Source organism: Gavia stellata, chromosome 3 (genome assembly GCF_030936135.1).
Source record: "Gavia stellata isolate bGavSte3 chromosome 3, bGavSte3.hap2, whole genome shotgun sequence".
Classification (NCBI taxonomy): domain Eukaryota; kingdom Metazoa; phylum Chordata; class Aves; order Gaviiformes; family Gaviidae; genus Gavia; species Gavia stellata.
The window spans coordinates 26,771,475-26,794,759 of record NC_082596.1 but is presented as its reverse complement, the minus strand read 5'-3'; the positions used below and the strand labels follow the sequence as shown (position 1 = coordinate 26,794,759).

The 23,285-nt window shown below is 37.8% G+C and overlaps 1 protein-coding gene across 1 annotated transcript in view; it reads right to left on the bottom strand.

Moving 5' to 3' along the window:
* RAD54B (RAD54 homolog B) overlaps positions 1 to 23,285 on the bottom strand; it is a 62,263-nt gene that overhangs the window by 9,008 nt on the left and 29,970 nt on the right. Inside the window, exons 3-9 of the mRNA XM_059836278.1 lie at positions 14,001 to 14,201; positions 10,549 to 10,836; positions 7,865 to 8,027; positions 6,921 to 7,146; positions 1,863 to 2,070; positions 1,183 to 1,322; positions 297 to 587 (exon numbers count right to left, since the gene is read on the bottom strand). Of these exons, the coding sequence (XP_059692261.1) occupies positions 297 to 587; positions 1,183 to 1,322; positions 1,863 to 2,070; positions 6,921 to 7,146; positions 7,865 to 8,027; positions 10,549 to 10,836; positions 14,001 to 14,201 (1,517 nt within the window). The remainder of the gene's footprint in view (positions 1 to 296; positions 588 to 1,182; positions 1,323 to 1,862; positions 2,071 to 6,920; positions 7,147 to 7,864; positions 8,028 to 10,548; positions 10,837 to 14,000; positions 14,202 to 23,285) is intronic.

Here is a 23,285-nt window from a genome sequence, read left to right as displayed (position 1 = left end):
AATTCACATTTATATATATTTTTACAAATATTCAGAGACACGATGAAGAGGGAAAATACATGAAGAACAAGAAAATACCATAAAGCAATAGGAAACTGGCGAGATACCTTCTTTAAGTACATTCAGATTTCCTAACATTTATGTTTTTGAAAGCAGATCTCCTAAAGCAAGTTGTATGTGAGAAGAGAATATGGAAATGACCTTAAGTAACATGCACATTGACCATACATAGTTTTAGTGATCTTTGCCTGCTGAAGTGACTAATTGCAGGCACCCACCCCCATGAAAATAGGTACCTTTATAGCTTTAAACAGAAGACATGGATGATTGCAAAGTTTTTTCAAAGCTCCTATACATATTAGGTGAGGACTGTTTTCTAGCCTGCCTTGTAGACAGGATCTAATAACTCGAGAACTAAGCAGTTTTCGATACAGTTCAAGTTGCAGTGCTGTTGGTTGGCAGAAGATTATGCTCTCCTTTTTGGGTGGCAGAAATTTGTTTATAACCTCCTGTGTTCTCCTAAGAATAAAGAGTCCAGTGAGCCGTGTGAGTTCTGCTGCTCTTTTTTCTCCTAATTCCTTTTCCTCCTAAAAGAACAAAGCACAAAATTAATGATAATATTGCTTTTCATCACAGTAATTTTCTGTATTATTTTAATTATGTAGTTAAAGAACATTTTAAATGTGTGATACCACTTTCTGACATAGGACTGTAATGATCAATTCTTCTCCAATTAGTACCACTGTATTAGCTTAGTTCTAGGTCTGGTTTCTAAAGTCTTATACAAAGGAAGATAATGTCCCAGAAGATACACAAGGCTCGAATTATATTCCAGAATTTCTTGATTGATGCAATAAAATCATACATATTGTGCAGTATTGTGGAGAAACTAAGAACAAATAAAGTATCGTCATATGGTAATTTGCATGGCATTTTTGGGAATGCAAGGTGTTGGAAGAACAATTTTTGCTAGATAATTAATGGGCAGCTGAAATGCTGTGATCTCAACATGCATGTATTCCTCCAGCTCCCTTTGGAGAACAACTGATTTTGTTTCAAATAGGAAGGCGAAAACCTTTTGCTACTATTAGTCCTGAACTTTATCTTACTGCACAGAAAGCAAATTTCACAGTGCTGTCTATGAACTTTCTTCTATAACTGCATTTTTTTTTAATAATATACCTCTGTTGCCGAAGGTTCTCTAGACCTGACAATCGGTTCCTCATATATCTTTCTATATGTGGATAAAGAACCAAGTATTCCTGGATTCACAAACTCTATTAATGCATAAAATTCTTGCAAGTCATTTTGGATTGGGGTACCTGGAAAGAGAAAAGAATAATTCTGCATTTGGTAACTTTTTCTTGAAAATGACAGAAGTACAATCATTGAATGCAGGGTTTAATGTTGAGAATGCATCCTGAAAACAGAAGTTTTGTTTCAATGTAAATTACTCAGAGTACTGAATTAATCTAGAACTTTATCATGATTAATAAACTACTTTCCCCCTAACTAAAATGACTGCACATCTAGTATTTTTGCAAAGGAATTAAAAAAAGTCATGTTCCAAACCAATTTTATTAAATAGCTACAAAGGAAAATAATGAGTGTATGTAAACAGAGTCCTGAGTCCCTTACAGAAGTTCCCAGGCTCCTTGCCTGTCCCTGAAGTTAGGCAAATTTTGCATTTATTTTAAAAAAATTGGAAATAATCTGTTTTTACAAGAACCCAGATTTGTGCATTTAATACTGATTGCCAAAATTTATACTGTGCTCCTGCCATACTTATAATAGCTTCTTCCTTTACCCCAACCTAATATTATTAGCATAGCTAAATATCAAAAGTAGCTATAGATACTAACCAGTAAGGATAATTCTCCTCTCACAAGACAGACTAGTGAGGGCTGTAGTTGTCTTAATAGAGCTATTTTTCAGACGATGTCCTTCATCACAGATTAGGAGGTTAAATTCTATACCCTGAATTTGATCCAAAGAACGAAGCAGCATCTCGTAACTGATTATCAAAACTGAATAAAGTGGAGAACCGATGAATTCTTCTACTTTGTGCTCCTGCAGGTATATAGGAAAATATATCATAGAACTATCTCGTTTGAGATCACTCATCATATTTTTTAAACATCCAGTGCCTACAGAAATTTTTTCTAGCGTGACACAAGACATATACTACCTCCTCCATGAGTTTGGATTACTGATTCTTTCTTAATTTGCAAAGGAAATATGGGATCTGATACAGCAATTTAGAGTTTTACCACCTCATTAAAAGAAAATGTATTATTCTTTTAGGCATTCAAAACCTTTGAGACACATTACCACGAAGGTGAAAGGCACAGGCTCCCTGTAACAGCTTCCCAGTCCTGGCATTTAGGTAAGCTTCAAATGAATAATTCAAGCCAAGATAACAAAGAGGCATAAGTAGCTGCCTGTATATTCACTTTGGGATCTCAGCCTTCAGGGTGCAGTAACGTGGTCCAGTAGGAAGTTACCACATTCCACCAACCTAAAATTCCTTTTGTAGTTTTGAATTGAATATGGTATTAACTTTGTTCCAAGCCCTTGACACTGATGGGTTGGCCAACAGGCAAGAGCAGCCTGGGACTCAGAAAACAGAGCCCAAAACTAGCCCCAAAAAACATGCCTGTCTATTGGTAAATAAATGCAATTGATTGCTAGACCCTGTATTAGCGGTCAAAAAATGGCTGTGAGCCCTTTCATCCTTATATACCCTTCAAGCCCTTTTCCTTCAATAGACATCAAGACTTTTGTGGAACTCCTAAATAAAATAACCAGAACTAAGTCTACTTGTTTATTACCAAATGTGACAATAAAGAAAACCAACAAGAGCTGCCCATATGATAGCACTCAAGTCTGAACAGAATAGGACTTGCACAGTTCTAGAACTTAGAGACAAAACCAGCTTTAAAAAGAGACACACTAAATTAAAAAGTCACTGTAACGCAATGGAGAGCTTCTTCCATAAAAGCTTCCTAGAAATAGTTACATTTCTGTACAGACTTGTGAATGTACTAGGATAGATTACCTGTCTTGCAATTATGCATCAAAATGGAAAAATCTACTATGGGCACATCCCTTACCTTTCCGCTTAGCTCCAGACACTAATTCCCTGCACACTCCTTCCTATTTCCTAATGGTGTTCACTAACTAAGCAGGCTATGGGCCCAGCTGACAAGCTGAAGAACCTCTTTAATTGTGAAAGCAAATCAAGCTAGAGCCTCAGAAGGTATTTTTCTTTCCAAACGAGATCAGTTACCAAACACAGACAACTAAGTCTGGAGCCAGATGGTGTAATACACTGTAAAAGCACCAACACTTAATTATCACAACCTTTAGAGCCTCCTAGCAGGTGATTCAGATGAATCTATGCGCCGAATCTGGCACATTAATCTCACAAAGTACCTTGTAGTAGATCAGTCCCCACATGCTGCTCATGAAGAGGTCCAGCACGGATCAGAGGAAGCAAGGAGTAGCGACAAGTAGGTAACAAGGGCATGCACCAATTTCCCCAGGTGTCTGGACAGAACCTAAGTATTCCTGTTGTTTCCAGGACTGTAGTTAACTGTCAGTTTTCTGGCCAGTATTTTTCCTGCCAGCTTCAAAATAGGAGCAGAAAATTTCCCAACACAGGAAAGGAGACACAGAGGAGCCCTGTAGGCAACACTCAAAGTTGCCCGGTATTCAGGCTCCACATTGCAGCCCTGAAGACAGATGCAATGCCTCTCTGACCTTCTCTTGGGATGCTCAGGGTTCAGAAATCATTTTGTTTTCCTACACTTTCTGGGTGTGAGCTGAAACGACAGGGAAAGTGGTGGGGCACTGGGGAACTGCCTCCAACGTCCCTCCCCTAGTAAATCATCAACTCTTCCAGACCGCTTAAAAAAAGCAGGAGAGTCCTGACATATTATAAGCCCCCCGCAGCCAAATGTAATATATTCACTGCTCTATATAATAACAGCAGCAGATGATGGACTAAAAATTAAAATAAGTTTACAAGCTAATTTCAGGTAATTAATTTATCCTCTTAACTGGCTGCAAGATATGTATGTATTATAGCCTCCATTTTCACAATTACCCAAAGTGATTTGACAGGTTTAAGCAAGTTGCCCGGAGCTACATACGGAGAAATTGTCAATCAGTATTAGAGCTCCAAAATGTCCCAGACTTACTCTTTGAACAGCCCCTTCTTTGCACTAGTCCAAATCCAATATAGCTGGTGAGGTTAAAATTAAAAAATGCTGAATCATGAAGCAATGTAAACCTTGAATTAATTAATTCTCTAGACATTTTGACTTAAAAACCATACCAAAACAACCACAGTAGAAGTGATACTCTGCAAACAGATAAAGGCGTTAATCTCTCAAACATGTTTCAAATGCTGATAACATGGATTAACGAGACCTAAATGCAACCTTTGTGGGGACACCTTCATTTTAAAAGCAATGCCCTCTACATGACATTCACATTGTAACAGAAGTAAGCTGTAATCACTTTTTAAAAGCAGATGATGTCCTGGTTTTTTGAAGAGTCTGTTACTGAAGGGTTAGAATCAGTTCACGGTATTTCAGCGTGAAAGTGAGGAAAACATGCCTAACACATTTTAAAAAGTCTGCCAGTTCTTTGAATGTATTCCTTACAGGCAAGAATAGAAAAAAAGCCTTTGAGACAAGCTCTTCCTTTTAAGTTATACTGGAGAAATAACAGCATGGTAATTGCTGTTTTTCCAGAGAAGATAGACAGTAAATTATTTTGAAATACCTCATTATACCCTAGGCAAGTCATATTGTGCCTTTCTTTTGCATGACAATGTATTCCTTGCTATTTGGGAACACGATCTTAAAAGCTGCTGAGTGTCCTCAATCCAAATGGCTCCAATGAGATAAGTAAGAATATTAGTTATTTAAATTAAAAGAAAATGAAAGCTACTGTCATTTTGGGTCATAGCAACTGTCAGCAAATTCAGGTTTTTCTTCTCCCAACATTATACATAAAAACTGCAAGAAAATGTTCAATTATTTCTAACTACCTTTTCAGGTAAAAATGTTGCCATATTATATTTTGCCTTCTATCCACTTAATTTAGAAACTTCCATATTTCTCATCCTAACCTATATTACATTACAGTTCCTGAGAAGTCAGTTTGCTTCATTTCCACATCTTGAAACAAGTAACTAAGAAAAGCAAATGATGCAAAGAGCACCTATTACATGTGGATTGTTCCCAGTGGAAGACGAGTAGGTTCAGTAATTTCAAGGGTTTGACAATAATGAGTGGAATTCAAAGAAATAATTAGTGCTACAAAATTCTGCACACTCTAGAAAAGAGTTTAAAAACAGTTTGAAAAACTCCATTTCATCTGAAATATTTACTCTTCCATACAGACAATAAGGATAATGCAAGAAACTAAAAGCACATCTGGTTGATATAAGAATCGGGTCATCTTTAGAATGAAGTACTATTTACTTCTTCAATCTACTTGTATGGAACTATTAAATTAAAAAATAATTTATTTATTTTCGTTGCAAGCACCAATACCGATACTATAAGGTCTCTACTTCCTCCCACTGGCACAATTCAAATATATAGAAACAAGGAAAAAGTAGGGGTATGGCAGACTGCTGAATGTACATACAAAAACTACAGTTTGCTAAACAACTTCTCTATCCTTTCTGCTATGAATGCCCACTCCATATGGACATGAGGACCAGAAGTCTTAGGAAAAGAAATACTGGATGGTTAATTATAAAAAACAGAGCTGAATTTGAAAGCTTCAGAAGTGTTAACAAAGGCATAGCAAGTCTCCACGGCTTCACGAATGCTGCTCCTGAGGGGACCCAACTCTCTGACTAAGAAATTGAGCCATGCTTAACGGGAAAATATACACGGCAAGAAAGCCGTAGTGGATAACCAGAGCAAGATGTGGCTCTCCTCCAGAGAAAGCTCTCAATCAGTGAAACTACAGCCTCACTCCTTGAACTCCCCTGTCTTTTACTTTGCCAGGCGCTGTCCTGTCTGATGTGGTCAATAAAGATCACTGAAGCACGGAATCTGTGCTAGAACTTTTAGTCTTTGCAGTAAAGAATGGAGATATTTCTGTGTTTCAAAACCAAAGACAAAACCCTAAAGGTATACCAAGGAGATTAAAAGATGGAATACTTCATCAGCACATGGGATTCATACAGGCCCTACAGGAACCTGGGAGTGTCATTACCAGTGGGAACAGCTCCACTACAGGAGGGACAGGGATAAGCATCATCAGCTTTTTTATTAATATTTGTACTTGTCTGCTTTCTTCTAGAGACAAGAGATATTCACATTATCTAACACTGAGCCTCTAGCCTTGGTAACTTGTGAGACTTTAAATCATCCCTACATAAATCTAATTCTTGACAGTGACAGTAAAGGGAATAACCTTCTGAAGTAACCTGAAACAGACAGACGAAACAAAGAGGAAAAAGTTTTCAGTACAGAACAAAAGCAACTACCACAGAAACAGAGCACAAGTCAGTCAAGGTAGATGCTCTGACACATAAAACAGAGAAGGTGTGCACTTTGATAGACAACAGAAAGCTCTTCCTTAAACTGAAGAGGCACACAGAGGAGTATGTCACCTTCTACATCTTCAAAGGTGAAGCCTGAGGATAGATAAGACAGACATATGCTACACAGGCAGGTGAGCTTGAGTTATGACCTGGTTACTGACAGCTAAATGCCCATATAGACAATTACCTGAAGAAGAAATAAAGTATTACAAATAAGTATTAATAGAGAACTACTAGTTTTAGTCTCTGGTTAAAAAGAAAAAAAAAAGAGGGAAAAAAAAAAAAATCACAAGTCCTATATTCTGAGCCAAATATGACCTAATCCCTATTTGGAAATAAATCTTACCTGATCAACTGTAAAGACTCTGATCCTTTCACTTCCCAACCATTTCTGAAATTCTTTTTTCCAGTTTTTTACCAGACTGCCAGGGGTGACAATTAGTGCTCGTTTTAGTACAGGTTTGCATCCATAGACCCCTTGACGCAGAAGAGTCCAGACAAGTGCAATGCATTGCAATGTTTTTCCTAAGCCCATTTCATCAGCAAGAATAGCTCCAAATCTGCCACTAACTCTGTAAGATATAATTAGGCAGTGGTAACATTTTAAAAGACATATCTATAACTATTTACAACTGGTTCAGGGAATTGCTTCTTGTGGTTGTTTTCTGAAGTATAAAGAACCTATTTATACTTATGATCTACTGTAGGTTTTCATTCAGTTATACCAGAAGACTTTAGAGTGAAATTCCTCATTTTCTAGATTAATGTATTAGTCCTCCAAAACCAAATACTTTAAATCTTCTTTTAGCATTGAAAATATTATCTAATATTTTTAATACTTGTATATATCTTAAGGAATCTATGACTTGAGAAAACACTTTTGAAAATAGTACTGTAATTTTTTCAACAGATTGGTATAACAGCTTCTTTATTCCTAATGCCTGAATTATAAATTATATGAATAATTACAAATTATATTAATTATAAATCCCAGAAAGCAGTGTGCTTTAGCATGGTTTAGATTGTATCCATGTTGACAAGACTTGGTATTTGCAGTAGAACTGATAGGCCTTTTGGTGCACTAGCTTCTCCTCACATCTGACAAAGTCACAGCAAGCATGATGCTACATACAGGTCAGAAAAAACTTGTGCAATCTTTACTGGGGGAAAATTACTAATATCAATTAATCAAACAATTGCTCAAATCTTCCCATTCAAATTGTCCAATTTCAAACATGTGCATGAAAATATTACAGGTAGTGAAAGCCAAAAAGAAAATTACCGTCTTACCTCATTCCCATTACACATTCATATAGAAATATAATTCCTTCTTTCTGATGCGGTCGGAGATTATTTGCAATGTAAGGATCCACAACTACATCCACCACAGGTAAACCAGCCTTATTGAATGTCCACTGATGAATTGCATTTGGTCTTGGCATAACTAGAGAATCTTGAAGTTCAAAGCACATGCAAGTATTACACAAAAAACATTATTTTTAATCTGTTAGCAAAGGGTGTTATTTCTCTAAATCAGCTACAGAATAAATTCAATGATTTAATGACTGCTAAAAATACTGTTTAATATATTGACCATTCTCAGACAGAAAATTAATTTACCAACAAAGCATCTAGATAGCCTTCTAAATAAAAAATCCTTTTACAGAGGTTTCCCAAATAGTTTGCACTTTTGTCAAAGGTAAAGGTGACAAACTGAGAAATCTGAGTGTTTTTTTTATGAGAGGTGAAACTGCCTACCTAATAAATGTTGCAAGATGACTTTGAATGCATACAGTTAAATCAGAAGTTCTAAAAGGCTTCTTAAAGGAAAGTTTAAGAAAAATAACATAAACAATGACCTACATAACATCTAGACACTAAATTTCAAGGGGTTATTCTTGTAGCTGCCCAGAAAGACCTCTCTGCCTGAGAAAGAGAGATAAAAAAACAATGATTTGTTAAAAAAAAATAGGGAAGGACTGAGAGTGAGCTGACAAAGGCTGCCACAGTGCATAAATAAAAGAAGTTGACAGGTTTGAAGACATACAGAGGCAAAGAGAACATGAAGTATTGGGATATATCCTTTGGCTGCATCTAAATAACAGTTTCGCTTGCCATAATTTTTTTACAAACTCTAACTTCATAATTTTGCTAAACAATGTCCATACTGGGTTGCTTATATTGACGCTACACATCCTCACTGAAAGTTGTATTGTCAGAGGACAGAATGAGCAATTTATAGCTGCTGGTATTGTTATATCACTAGAGTAGGTCTATACAGATAATTTATTCATGGGAATAGGTTGGTTGACAGCTTGTGTCATTCAGGGAGATTTTGTTTCCTACTGACAAAGGGCTGAGTTCTGATAGATTACATCAAATTGCATACCTGTATATAAAAAGCCAGAGGTGACAAAAAGATAACTTTTCTGACAAAATTTTGCAGCCTCAGAGATGGGGAAGAAACAAGGATTAGATAAGCAATGGACTAAAAGCTTAGAAATCATATGTAGAAGACGTGGCTTTACATCTTTGTCACTATGCTCTGTTCCGCTGAGCACAAGGATAAATGGCTTTCCATTTTGAAGACGCAGCATTTTAATCGACTATTGGCATAGACCTCAACATGAAAACCTCTGAATGCTCCAGTCCCAAGGTCCTGGTCTAGGAAAGTATCTCCATTACTTTTGAAAGAGCTTATGCAACAAGGCGTTAAATAAACTACATGATTCTTCTGTGTAAGCAACACTAATGGCTGAGAGTCCAACCTACTGATGTGTTGAGGGCTCTCCGTATCAGGCAGTTTAAGGAAATCTCATAGGACGTACTCAAATGCACCAGAAGAAAAATCACAGGAGACAAAGAACTAGAATAAACCATAGCTTTTTGACAGCCTAGTGCAAAAACAACAAAGAAGTTAATCTCAGTGTTGAATATATAAGGACTTTGCCAGATTTTAGGTTAGAAAGCTTATGTAGTATCATCTTGCAACCACAGGAAGGAACACTCTTAGATACAACATAATCAAGCTGAACTCAGACCAGAAACTGGTGGTAATAAGGCTGCTTTTACAAAAGGGCCATAGTTTATTTACAGCCAGGTAGCAGCTTTGAAAAGTCCCATAGTATCAGGATATGGGGTAAGAAGTAGGATGGAGGTATAACTATAGTAAGAATGTAGAACAAACTTGTATTTTTTTTAAATATGCATTGCTCTGTTTAGTAACACTTTTTTAAACCCATTTTTATGTTCCATCTGAAAGATAAAGCCATCAGCAGAATATAGCTCCTAAATGGTTTGTTATTGACAGACAAGAGTACTTGTTTAGATAAGCAACACCGCTTCCTGCAGCTATCAAATGTTTACAGGATCCCTCTTACACAACTGCTTAACCAGCCTGGTTTTATGCAATGTGTGAACCTCATGGCTCTTCAGCACATGGTACTTCCAGCATTATAAAACAAAATTTTTATTCCAAAATGTATCTGGTTGAGTTTGGGCAGTGTAGTTACACTTGCCGGCTGTGAAGGATCAGGCGCTGTCAGAAGCAATTCTTTGAATCTGACTTAACCTCTCTATTACTGATCCTCGACTGTAACTACTGTGCTGCCATATTATGTCAGTGCTTCACTGACCCCAGGGGGAAGCTGGAACTCATCTAGAACTTTTAGCATGTGTCAGAATGTTTCTCTGATCTATATACTCATTTTTCTTGGCAAAACTCTCAGAAACCACTCTAAATTGTTTCTACAGCCATCTGTAACAACTGTGAGAAACTTTATGCAGTGCAGAGCATTTTACTCGCTAGAAACACACATGATAAAATCCTAACATGATATTGATAGAAACAGTAGTACTGTATGTCAGAAATACTTTAGTAATACATTGCGGAACATGAAAATTTTGGTTACACATTCAACTTTCTTTGAGAGCCAGAGGATGTTTAAAGAAACTTAAAAAAATCTGAATCTTACTTGAAGCATTTGGATCATGGCGAGGTTTGTAGCTCTGAGAATCTTTGAGCATATTCTCTTTAGTATTGGATTGACAGACACTTTTGAATGGTTTACAGAATGGTTTCATATTAGTTTGAGATAAAGCAGTTGGGACTGTGTCATGAGTCCCTATTCCAGCCTGAAAACATCTGCCACTGCTGAAGTCATCTGCTGAAATTACACCCATCACTTCAATTTCTTTTCCTCCAACCATCAGTGTCTGGCCTTCATCAAGACTGTCTAGCTCTTTAGATTTATATCCAGTACCTAAAATAATATAAAAATTTAGCAATTAGGACAACACAGCAAATACTTCTTCCTTAACATCTGTACTCATCTGCAGGAAGAAAAAACAAAACTGTCAACAAGTATTTGGTTCTTAAGCATTTGAATTGTTACATGTATGAACTCATAAAGCCTTTCCCTCCTTAACAGAGCTTGACATTTCAGTGCTAATAATCAGAATTAGATACCAGAATATGCAAACAAACATTCTATCATCATCATCCACAATCAGTTCTAATTAATTCCCATTTAAGGGAATTTACAAAAACCAGCCCCATATCATAAAATCTAGCAGCTTGCCTTAGTCTTAAACTTGCTCAAAACTAATGATTATTCTAGGTCCTTTTTCCTTCCTTTCGTGCCCTGACATGAACATCACTAGCCCCTCTTGCTGTTGATCTAGACAGAATATTATACTTTTAAAATAATTCTAAATTAGCTTTTTACAATTAAGGACTCATATGCATCTGAAATCTTTACTTCTATATATGTTCTGAAACATATATGCCTGATTTTTGCCAGGATTTATCAATCAACTCAATAGTTTACTCATTCAAAAACCTATCAGGGAACTGATGCATTTTTCTATGCCCCCTTAGGGACTCTATTGGGTGGGCATTCTCAGAGCAGCTACCGCACACTATTAGTCTCATTACAAAATACAGCTGCAGCTGCCACTTTCTTTTAAGATAAAGATGTAGGAAAGAGTGGTGGTTCCTTCTTTTAAATAGCATTCTAGTGGTTGAAGCTCTCACATAAGAAACAGGAGACATATATAGTTTCTTTTCTTAACTCAGGAAGGTCAAAGCCACATCTCTACCTCAAAATTAGAAGTAGGAATGTTCTTTACCCCAGTTGTTGAATTTCTGCCACTCTGAATAAACAGGCTTGGGTCCTTAGTTGGGCCAAAAAAATTAAAAGCATGACTGTATAGACCAGCAGTTAAAGCACTCGCCTGTGAAAGAGGCAAAACTCCCCAAGGTTTTACACATGTTTTATCCAACAAACACTATATATAAAGACTGCTGGGAGCTGTTCGCAAAGCTCAGGTCTCCCGCTTCTAGGAATGTGCCTTTCCCAAAGGGTTGGAAGGTGAAGATCTGGATTTGAATTCCTTTAAAAGAATAAATTTACTGAGGTTTTTCACAGTCTAAATAGTCTGGCCAAAAGGGAAAAGGAGATACTTTTCTTCCCCTCCTCTAAATGCATGCAAAAAGCACACAGTGATCCTTGTTTGGTTCTTGAAAGAGGAACACTTGCTTTCAGGAAAGAGCTGAAGGTGCCAGAACACAAGAGAATGCACGTGCCTTCCTAAATGAGGTGCCTGGAGAGGGCATTTATGACCTCTCCTTTGCTCTGCATTTTTGTTTTCTGGTGCTGCCTCTACATAGCTTCAAACCGAGCTTACTGAATACAGGTGTATCCCTGTGCAGGATCTTTTGGATTCCAGTCTGAAGAGTCTAATTCTAAGACAGGATGGGCTTTAAGGGTAGATGGGAACTTAGAAAAGGCAAAAAGCAAACCTACAAAGCTCAAATGTTTATGCAGCTGCCAGAAATAACTGTTTCTACAACACACAGCAAATTACAAGAGAGCACTTCCTAAATTCTTTGTAATACATTATTAAGGAATTAGGATATTTGCAGGGGCGAAAAGCAAGATGTTCTGCTGCCTCAAAAACAAGCTACAGCCTGTGCTGGTTTTAGGTTCACATGCCCCTTTTAGATCCAGCTATGGTATGCCTAAGCAAAAAAAAAAAAAAAAAAAGGTCTTCCTTTGCCCTTTTCTTCCCATTAAAATAGTCCTAGATGCTAATTCACATTCACTGTAAACTTCAAATGCAATTTTGGAGGTAAGCACACTACCAAGCCTTTCCTTCTCACTCAATGGGCTTGTAGAATAATTGCAGAAATTTAAAATTTACACTGCTTAAATTGGTCAATTTATGATTTTCTTAGAACCAACGAGCATTGAAAGCAACTCTGAATGGGTAAGTTAGCACCAACGCCACTGGTATCATTGTGCTCCCTGACACCATCAAACACAGCAAAAAGACTTTTACTAGTGAAAATCAGAATATTCACTTTTCTATTGTGTCTTCTGCTAATTCAAGAAGACAGGACTTGAAAAAAAAAACACAAGAACAACAGGGTGGTGGTGGCTGATGCATTCCAGGCATTACTCTCTTTCTCTCTGCCTTTTTCAAAAACAAGCAAGTCTGTACATATACTGCTTTGCTATAAATAAATTCAAGTTAACTTCTAAGTCACAGACTGATTTGCAAATCAAAACTGCCTGGTCCTAACGAGGCTCACAATGTCATGATTGTAATAAAAGAGCAGAGAAGCCATCTCAGGCCTAAAAATCAATCAAATTTTGTTTTGTAGCAACATTGTCCAATCCTACTCCCTTACAAAATATCTTTGGCTCAGTTAGCAAAGTTAATTCTTGCTTTTCTTTCAGTAAAAAATGACTGCTTCAAGTTGACTGCAGCCTATAGTTTGCAAGTCTTATTTTTAACTCTGATATCAACCCAAACTGAGTCTTGCAGCAGCAGCTGCTGCGAAAACTACAAGACTAAAAATTGCTACACAGTTGACTTTGGCTTGGCTGGAAAATGTTCCTGTTTGCTTGTCTTTCCAAAAAAGATAATATTTTTAGCTGTTTGACTAGCTGAAAAGTACAGACCCAACCTCTGACTTTCCCGATTGCCATACTATGACTGGAATATCTACAAGGAACTTACCTGTGGATTTTCCCCTAATTTTAACACTTTCTCCAATGCATTATGTGAGCAACCAAAATCAACTACTCATCCTTCATTTGGCATCTCTGCTGAATTAGTACAGCCGTTCATTTCCAAATCCTCTCCTTGGACTAGCATTTGGTGTTTCCGTGAATAACGCTACTCAGCCTGCCCCAGCCTCCCCCATGCATCTGCCTTACATATAAGAAAGATAAAGCTTTCTTGCGGTCTCCCCCTTCCTCTCCCCCCCAAAAAAAAAAAAACAACCCTGTTTTTTCATCCTGTGGTTGACATTGGTATGGAGAACTTTAGATTATCTAAAGACCTGTGTCTCTGTTATTCAAAGCACAATAATTTTAAGCCAGTTGTTCACTTACAAAAGTATACAAATCTACAGTACCTCTTCCAATGTCTTTGCCTTCCATATCTTTCAATATTACTGATTTTCCTTTTGTAATAAGAACAGCATCGCCTTCCCACTTCTTGTGCTTTTTCTTTGATGCCTTACACCACACAACACTGAAATATTTCATAAGGGAGTCAGGTTCTTCCTGAGCTGCTTCTTCCTTTGCTGTCCCTGATGTTGGCAAATACAGTGCATCTAAAAGGAAAATAAAAATAACAAAGAATATCTCAGGTTCTCTTGACGAAGTCTACAGTTATTTGCACTTCAAACAAATCAAGGACAATCCATGTGTTTCATCTTATATAAACAAAGTGGTGTATTTCCTGCCCTGGGCCGCTTATGGTAAGTTTGGACTGAGACAGAACAACACATAAGGACTCATCCTGATATAGGAACCATTAAATTGTTTTTGGAAAGTATGCACTTTCAGGAAAAGCGCATTACTTGCTACATTAGTAAGCAAGCTCCTGATTTGCCATACAAGATGATGAGAGTGGAGAAAGAATAAAAGGAAAGGCTGGCAAAAAAACAAAAGGGAAGCAACCATAGGAGAAAATGAAAACAAGGTCCTGGTGAGACAGTGCTGGGCAATGTTCTGGAAGCAAGGACAGGAACACAGAGCTCAGGAAAGGGAGCAAAGGAGGCCAGTAACCAGATCTGAGGCTGAAGTCGTCAGTACTAAGTTGCAGAATAACCACAACTGTAATAATGCAAAAGATTATTTGAACTCCTTTCCTTATACCCTTTAAAAAGAAGTAATTCCGCAAATCTTGAAACAAACCATCTCTTGAGTTTGCAGCAACTCAAATGCTGTTACTAGGCTTAGATTGGTTTAGATTTGTCAGCAGTTACCTAATTATAAGTGTCACAGATGTAAATATTAATAGGAAATATTTAAGTGAATAAGGTTAAGAAATCATAATAGAACAGATAGCAGTTGATTGTACTATCGATGAAGAATACATACATGCTTCCAACAGTTGGCAATCTGACGTAAGTAATGGTAGACAAGTCCCCAGCATTACCTAAAGGAATATCTGTAGCATTGCTTTTCTGCACATGGACAGCTTCAAAGGGAGAATCAGACTAATTTTCATTAAAATACCCTTGCATGCTGGTTAAAGGCTTAAATAGGTTTGCTCCTTCGATTCCATCTGGGATTCAACAATATACAAATCTGTTACAAAAAAGTGCTTATGCCACAGACTAACCTTTCCAAAATTTCCAAGTGTGCTGGTATTTAAAGGAGAAGCGGCAAGAGTAAACTTTTGCTTACAAAAATGGTCCAATAAAGAGGCAACTTTATCACTTGTACATCAAGTCTACATATTCTTAAAACTGTGAAACACTCGTAAGTTACATGCCTAAAACGAGTGCAATTTTTCAGACTAGCATTTACTAAAAAGGTATTGTCTAAATTAAAAATGCTGTATTTATTGAATAGAATTTTCTTCCCAAAGCTCTCTAAAAGTTTTATTGTCTGTATAAAACTCTATGCTAACACAGTGCCTAACGTAGATAGGATTTTCCATAGGTGGATGTTTCTTCAGGGCATTAGCCAACATCTGTAGTGTTTCATGTGACAGATGCCCCCATCTCCAAGGGGTAACAGAGCAGCTACTGAACACTGGCACACCACAGAAGGATGAAAAAACAGAACAGCGCATCTCTTTTTGAAATGCAGGAGATTCTTTGTAGATGAAACGTGGGAAACGAGCCAGAGAGCAATAATAAATCCTTGCAGTTTTGCAAAAAGGTACAAGGGCTCTACTGGATCTTCAGTAATCACAAGCGGTAAGATTTGGAGGAGCGAAGGAGAGACGGGGGGCGGGGAGAGAAAACCTGTACATTACTAAAAATACAAAAGACTAATCTGATTCTATATTAAGTTTCTAACTGTAAACTGAGTCAACAAGATAAATACAAGATTGTTTTCTCTTTGCTTTTCAAGCTGATTCTCTTAGTTTAATCAGCAATTTCTTCCTCATATGAAGATTTTAAGTAAATGTTACTGCAAGAACTGGAGGTTTCATTGCAGAACCCTCTTCTTCCCTCTTGAAGGATGGCCATCCATAAACAAATGACCACCTCCTTGTCTCCTCCACTGACCTCCCACATGAGTTTGGTGACCCCTGAGATCTGTTTTATGGTCATTGCTTTTTTACTCAGGGAGTACTGCCTGGTGTTATCTGAATCGCCATTTTCAGGTCAATATTGATTCTTCAAACTCTTCTTATCCCTACTTCATCTAAAATAATAAGAAAACCAATACTTTAGAAACAGAGCTAGAAACTGCTAGCATTTTGTAATAGTGACTTTTGCCTAAAAGGATTTCCAAAGCAACCTGCCCCCAGTGAGAAACAAACTGGGCACCAATATTCCATACAATACTACTGTGTTCCCATGGGAAAACTGAAAAATAACAGCCTCTGCAATGCTCAGATTTCTTCCCTCAATTTGTCTTCTGAATTATCATAATTTCTGTTTATAAAAATGTCCAATAACAATTTGTTTCTATGCTACATACGTAAATTATTCTCCTTTTACCTATAACTACAGCATAGTTTTAGTTAAAAGTGTTAAGGTGTTTTTCTTTTTTTAAAAATTAAACATTTTTATGTAAAAATAATTACACCCTCTCAAAATTATCTTCCACAGAATTCCCTTGAATAGAAGACCTAAACCTGTTCACCAACAATACTGATTAGGTACTTGCATTCAACCTTCTTTTTATCTTGCCTTTTTTGTTTGTATTCAGCATCACACCTATTTAACTTCACAGATTTATTCCAATGCAATAGCAGAATATCCAAAGTCAATAAACACAGTGTCAGGAACTCTTCAGGAATTGAAACGAGACTGGTATGGTATGCACAGGGACTAAGTGCAGTGTTTGATACAGGGGTACAGAGAGCAATGGTTTCAACAGTAAAACCCTTGCTGCTCACTGACCTTAGTCAGTATCTTAAACAGAGCTGGGTTTGCTGAGACCCTGGAAGATAAATTGCAATTGTAAATTTTGAGCTCTGCTGTTAATCAGTTTAGACTAAAAATAATAAGTAACAGAAATTATGTGTATACCATAGTAAGAGAAAGATTGGGAAATCATGCCCACTCATTTCTCTCCCAAATACCAACTGCCCAGCCTGGTTTCTTTAACCATGAAGAAACTCTGGCAAGTGGCATGTCTTTCCTCCCAGAATGAAGGGCTTGGGAACCTTAAAGACATGGCTAATAAGGCTTTGAAAAACTTCCACAAAGTTTTCTTTCTCTTTCTTTCAAAGCTTTCTCTCTCTGATTGAGAAGGCAAGAGCTTAAGTTTCAAGATACAAACCATAGTCTAGTTGATATGAGGAAAAGTTTCAGCAGCCTCAGGAAGGTGATGATTTACAGAAAGCAGGACAGGATCCAGGAGAGGGGACGGGGGAGTGTTCCAATGGCAAACTAGTTTAACCAGTTTCTGGTGAGCAGGATTTAGAGAAAATGCATCGATTAAATGTGTTAGGTTACTTCCAATGCACCAAGAAAGCAGCTGCATTTGACTACATGACTTTTGCATCTGCAAAGACTACAAAAGGTAACTCAAACATGCATTTTCAGTAGACTATACACTGTAGCTTACAGCACTGTAAGTATGTAAGGAGTGCGGCATGCTCCAGTGAGCAGGGCACTAGACACCTTGGCCTGAGGTGTGGTTTAATGGATGGCTTAACCTCATCCAATGGCAGGCTGCTGCAAAAGCCCACAAGCTCACCTTTCCTTCCCTTTCTCCCTCTGCTTTTCATCCACCAGCTGCAGCTAAGCCAGCTCAATGAATCCCTTCAGCAACTACAGTCAATGCAGGGAAGGGATACGTGTGCTTTGGAACAAGGAGAGTGAGAGGCTGCCCCTTTTTTTGTGGCAGCTACTGTTAGGCTGGGGTGATTTTGAAACCACAGGACCTGTCAAGTTACCCAACACCTCCATACCCGAAATTCCAGGATGTAAGCGTGTATGGAACGATGGGGAGTTTTCCCTCAACCGCTCTGAACCTGCTAAATAAAAAGCACTGTTGAAATGCAAAAATCACATGTAAATGTATATTAGTGTGCCTCGAAGATGGAAAAATATGTAATAACTCTTCTTACAGCACTTCTATGAGACTTCTATGAGGAGTGCAACCAGCAAGAGTCAAGCCGACTTGCCCTAAAACCATAGGAATCAATGACAGCTGGGGTTACATCTCAGAGTCACTTGATTACAACCCAGTACTTCGTACTCCTCTCTCAAACACAAAATGTGTATGTAATTCATCTCACACACATCAGCATCATTAGCAAACTCACCTAAAGCAGGAATATTTTCTTTGAAAAACACATCACTGTTTTACACCCTTTTTTTTTAAACAAAAAGGCAAATGATCAAAATTTTTTAATATTTTTAAACATCTGTGTCAAAGTCACTTTATATGCATATCTTTCATCTGAAACTCCAATCAAACTAGCTTCTAGATTGCTGAACGTGCCTTACTATGGGGATCTCTATTAGTAGATCTTATTTTACGTAGCTAATAACTTTGCCAGGCCTTCATCAGTCCATATGACATCTTCCATGCTAGCTGTCTCAGTTTAAGCACGCACATTCACACACACGCACAATGTCCATAAAAACTTTCAGTGAAAGAAAAATCACTGTTTATGAGAACAAAAATCACAGATTAATGCAGTTCTAGTCACAATAAACTATTATTCCTTGTAGAAGCTCTAATAACTCAATACTCCGGAGAAGAATCTAAAAATCTGGGGAGAAGATAGCACTTTGGTTCTCTTTTGGCTGGTGTAAAACTTTTTCCATTCCTGAAAGCTAAAAGCTCTTGGAATAAATGCAGTTTGCACATTCTCTGCAGCTTAATTTCCTGAGGATTATACACTGGACATGCTCTAACTGAGGCCGAGAATAGCCTTCTCTGTAGTCACAGCTCTCACTGCTCAGACCAAAGCTGCGTCTCTTCCAAGCATGCCAGCAGGGAATTTTTCCTTGTCCCTCTCCTTCAGAGACACCGTCTCCGCTCCTGACATCAAACAGGGAAAGATGGCAGCAGGGACAAGGACCAGCTACAAGGAAGAGCAGTTTGTGAGAAGCCTGAAAAGAAAGACTACTGCTGGAAAGGAAGGCTGATGTTAAACCAGTGGAAAATTGACCAACTAGGTAAAAGACCGTAAGTCTGAGCTGGAAGCAGAGTACGCAGGGAAAGGCTAGAAACCAGGCACGGAGTAAAAAGAGTAGGAAGACAACACATTATGTTAGGAGGAGGGATGGGGAGAACCACTGAGGCAGGCTGATATCAAAGTCCAGTACAAAAGTCAAGGAGCAGAGAGAAAGTTGGGATTTTCTGAGCAGAAACTGGTGCAAGAAAAACTTACTGCCCCTCATCTCTGACCCTCAAAATTCAAGGATCACTAAAAAACATACGGCTGGAAGCCATCGAGGGAAATCAAGGGAAGACTTGGGAGAAAGAAAGGAGAACAGGAGCTGATTAGGCAGTGACAGGGAAAATAAAGTGAAAAATGACAATGGAAGAAACCAGCTAAGGACAACATGGCATTGCAACATAAAAAATGGCAAGCAGGTGAGCCCAGAAGGGCACTCGGAGCAACTCAACCTCCTGGTAAACAGGGCCCACTCCTCTTCCCCATCCTTCTAGTTTAACTTTTTCCCTAATTCAATTTTTAAGACGACCAAGGTAGTCCTCAAGGTAGTCAACTTAAAACTACTATAATTGTTACACTGTTCCATATAATTTTACAGAATCAGATTCAGTAGCTGCTCTTCAGGCGGGTAGGGCTGCAAGAGGAGATTTAGGTGCAATGTAAGAGATGGAGGCAATTAAGCTTTTGAACTGGATCTGTTTGACTGATCGCACCCTGCAAGACAAATCCAAATCAATTCTCAGTTTAGGACTGGTGGAGGACCCAGAATTGGACAAATAATTGCTAGTGAACAAGTCGGTGAAGGCAAAGCAGGAGCTAAAGCTTGGATCATCATATCGTTTTCCCCCAAGTCCCCTTGGTACCTTCTGCTCATCAACCTGAAAAATTTTGTCTTTCAGTTTCTTTGCTGTCAGCAAACACGTGCAAAACTCACTGGCAAAAACACTGCATGCTACTATACTAATGGTCTACACTGAATTCACTGACCTCCTAATGCAGTAATTCACTTTATTACCCCAAAGGGTAAAGATAGGAGTTCCAAACTTGTCTTACATAGATGAAAACATCAAATTGGATGGAATAATCTGTTTAGAAATGTTAATTTGCTCTAAAAGCCAAAAGATTAACATCTACAACCATGGTACAAAACTATGTCACCCACCCACCCCCCACCCCCAAAACCCAGCTTCTATTAAGTGAATAGTTTTAAGATTGTGAAGTCCAGCAAAGTTTGGAGATGTCAAAAATAAGACGGTTCCAGTGACCATATCTGTCCCATTGTGCATATGCATTAATGACAAAGTCTTTACAGAAAACATGCTGTACTACATTGTCACGGGACCTCTTGCTCATTCAGTGCAGAGAACTGGACTGCTTGGCAGCGGCAGGAAAAAAGAGGCTGCTGCTGCCTACAGGATCCCTCAAGCTGCTTTGTTGCAAACTGCAGAAGGTATGTGATGAAGGAGGCTGAGACTGCAAGGACCACTCTTATGGTTAAGTAAGCTGAATAGTGCCTTAGAGAACTGGATTTTACTTGCATGTCTTCTAGAGTTCCTCTACAGTGTAAGGAAAGTCATTTAACCCCAACTTTTCAGCACGAAACATTTGTCTGAGTGCCTGACTTGTGATTCAGTCTCATTTGTAGCAATAGTGAACACTCAGGGCTGCAACTGGAAGTTGTGGTTTGGAAAGATTAACTGTATGGTATACTACATCACTGAGATAATGCAGTCCTAGCTGATTCAGTTTGCACCTTCATTAATAATGGGGCTTTTTGCTTTTATTCTCTCTGTGCCTCAACTCCCGCTTTATCTCCTAGAAAGCAGAGATTATACCAACCTCTTATCTCACAAGGATGTTGTGAAACGTAATTACATCTGTGAAGCACTCAGATGTTATCATGATGGGCACCAGAGAAAAAAAACATTAGGTAATTAATTCAAAATAGTTTGAATAGTGTGCTGAAAACAAGGCATAAGTCTATAACTGAACAAAGAGGTGGAAAGAAAATACTGAATAGTGGCTCACTAAGTGGACATAGTCCATTCTGTAAACTGAAATTGGCAAGGAAGCCTACAGAAATATAATCCATAATCATGTAATTAATGACTATACGCAACAGCATGAGAAGGCTGGATTCAGATTGTGTGTATTTGCAAGTTTTGGGGCACTTGAGTTTGTAACCTTAGTTTTCTTCTCAAATACGAACCTCTACATAAAATAATGTAGATTGTAGATGTACTTAATTTGAACAAGTAGGAACAATCCTCTCATCACCATTTAATGAAACATTTACCTTGTAAGGGTATCAACTGCAGAGAAGGGAGGATGGAGAGCATATACTTTCAAAATTACAGCTCCATGGTAGAAAACTATACTTCCTAAACTTCTCAACTGTCTAAAAATCCAACTGACTGCAGCTTCCACTGTAAAAATTTAATGAACTAAGCTGAAAGCTTCTGTCAAGTCCACAGAAATAGACAGGCAAGTCCTATTATCAAAGGAAAAAGCAGCATCATTGAGAATTCTGAAAGACTGCAGGCATCATTTGGTGCAGTGAGCCAGATCAGCCTGGTAAAACATTGGAACCAGTCAAATGCCATCCAAGTTGACTGTCTACTACACTTCTTAATGTTGCCATCCACACCAAAAGTTGTTTTTTTGATTAATTTGTCAAGTAAAGGCTCTTTTACTTCAAAAAATAAACGCAAAAGTCATGTCAAAAAGCAACATCTATACTTGGGTTCTGTAAATATTGAATGTTGTTGCAATAAATGATAGTCTAAATAGGACATAAGTGGAAAAATTCCAAATATTTACATTACCAAAAAAATCCAAATTATTAAGAAGTAGGTATTAGATTATTACACAATCACAGGCTAATTGCAGCCATCTCAAAAAGCAGTCAATTTTTGAAGCAGCTTGCAGAGATGTAAGTATGCATACTTTTGTATTTAAATATTAATAGAAGGAACACAGCTAAATCCATATTTGTACTTTGAAAATATACCGTTTGACATTCTCTTAAGCATTTGCTACTGTTTTTTATTAGAAATAAAACTGTATTTCTGTACTGTACAAAATATCTGTTCCTAAAATGCAAAGACTTTTAGATCTGTAACAAAAAGCAAGCAGGCAGAAAAGGATTTATTAAGATTACGTATCCTTCGTATTAACATCTGTTTTAGCACATACTGGAAGGAAAAACATTTTTAATGTACTGTTTGTGTTTGTTAATGGCCATATTTGATTTCCCTGGATTATAATAAAGAGTCCTTAAAATAAAAACCATCAATAAAATTTATGCCCACTGTCATAAGCATGAAACACAATATATTCCTATCCTAAATTATTTAAACAGGACTGTTTAAAATTTATGACATTACACTGGAAAGAGGCACACAAAGGATGAGTCATATTTTTGAGAATTTTCATGTGTTATGCAGCAATGATTACTCGCGGAGTGGCTGACGAAATACTTGGAAAGGGAAAGAGTAATCTTTCCAAATCAAGTTACATAACTTTGATGTACATAAATGTAATCCATTCAGTACTCCAAGCAGAAAAGTAATATTTATCACCCAAGCACAAAAACCTAGAGTTCTAGCTGTAATTCTTACTAGGAAAGCAAAACTGGAACAGGGGAGATGAGGGAGGAGGGAAGAGGAGAAATTCATCCTTGTGGAGGTAAGCGATGCTTACTGTGCTGCCTTTGCTGGTTCTGGATGTAAGAAAATTGAATACAACTGCATAGAAATTCCAATGCAAATTAATAAGATGATTCCATGCAGGGAGCCGTAAATTCAGGATGCCTTTAACAGAGTCTAATCTGTGTCAACCCTGCCTATTTTTGGTCCCGAGCTGACCACTTATCTAAGGAAACGCTAGAAGACATGGAGATGTGGCAGCTTTCCATCAGCAGACTGGGTCCACTTGCTATTCCCAAGGGACTGCTTCAACTCTTGATGTCGCTCGAAAGCCTGTGCAGCATGCGCAGCTCTTCTCATCAACTTACCGTATGTATATCTCATTGGTTATGTATGTGTGTGTGTGTACGTACGTATGTACATGTGCATATCCATCAGGGAAG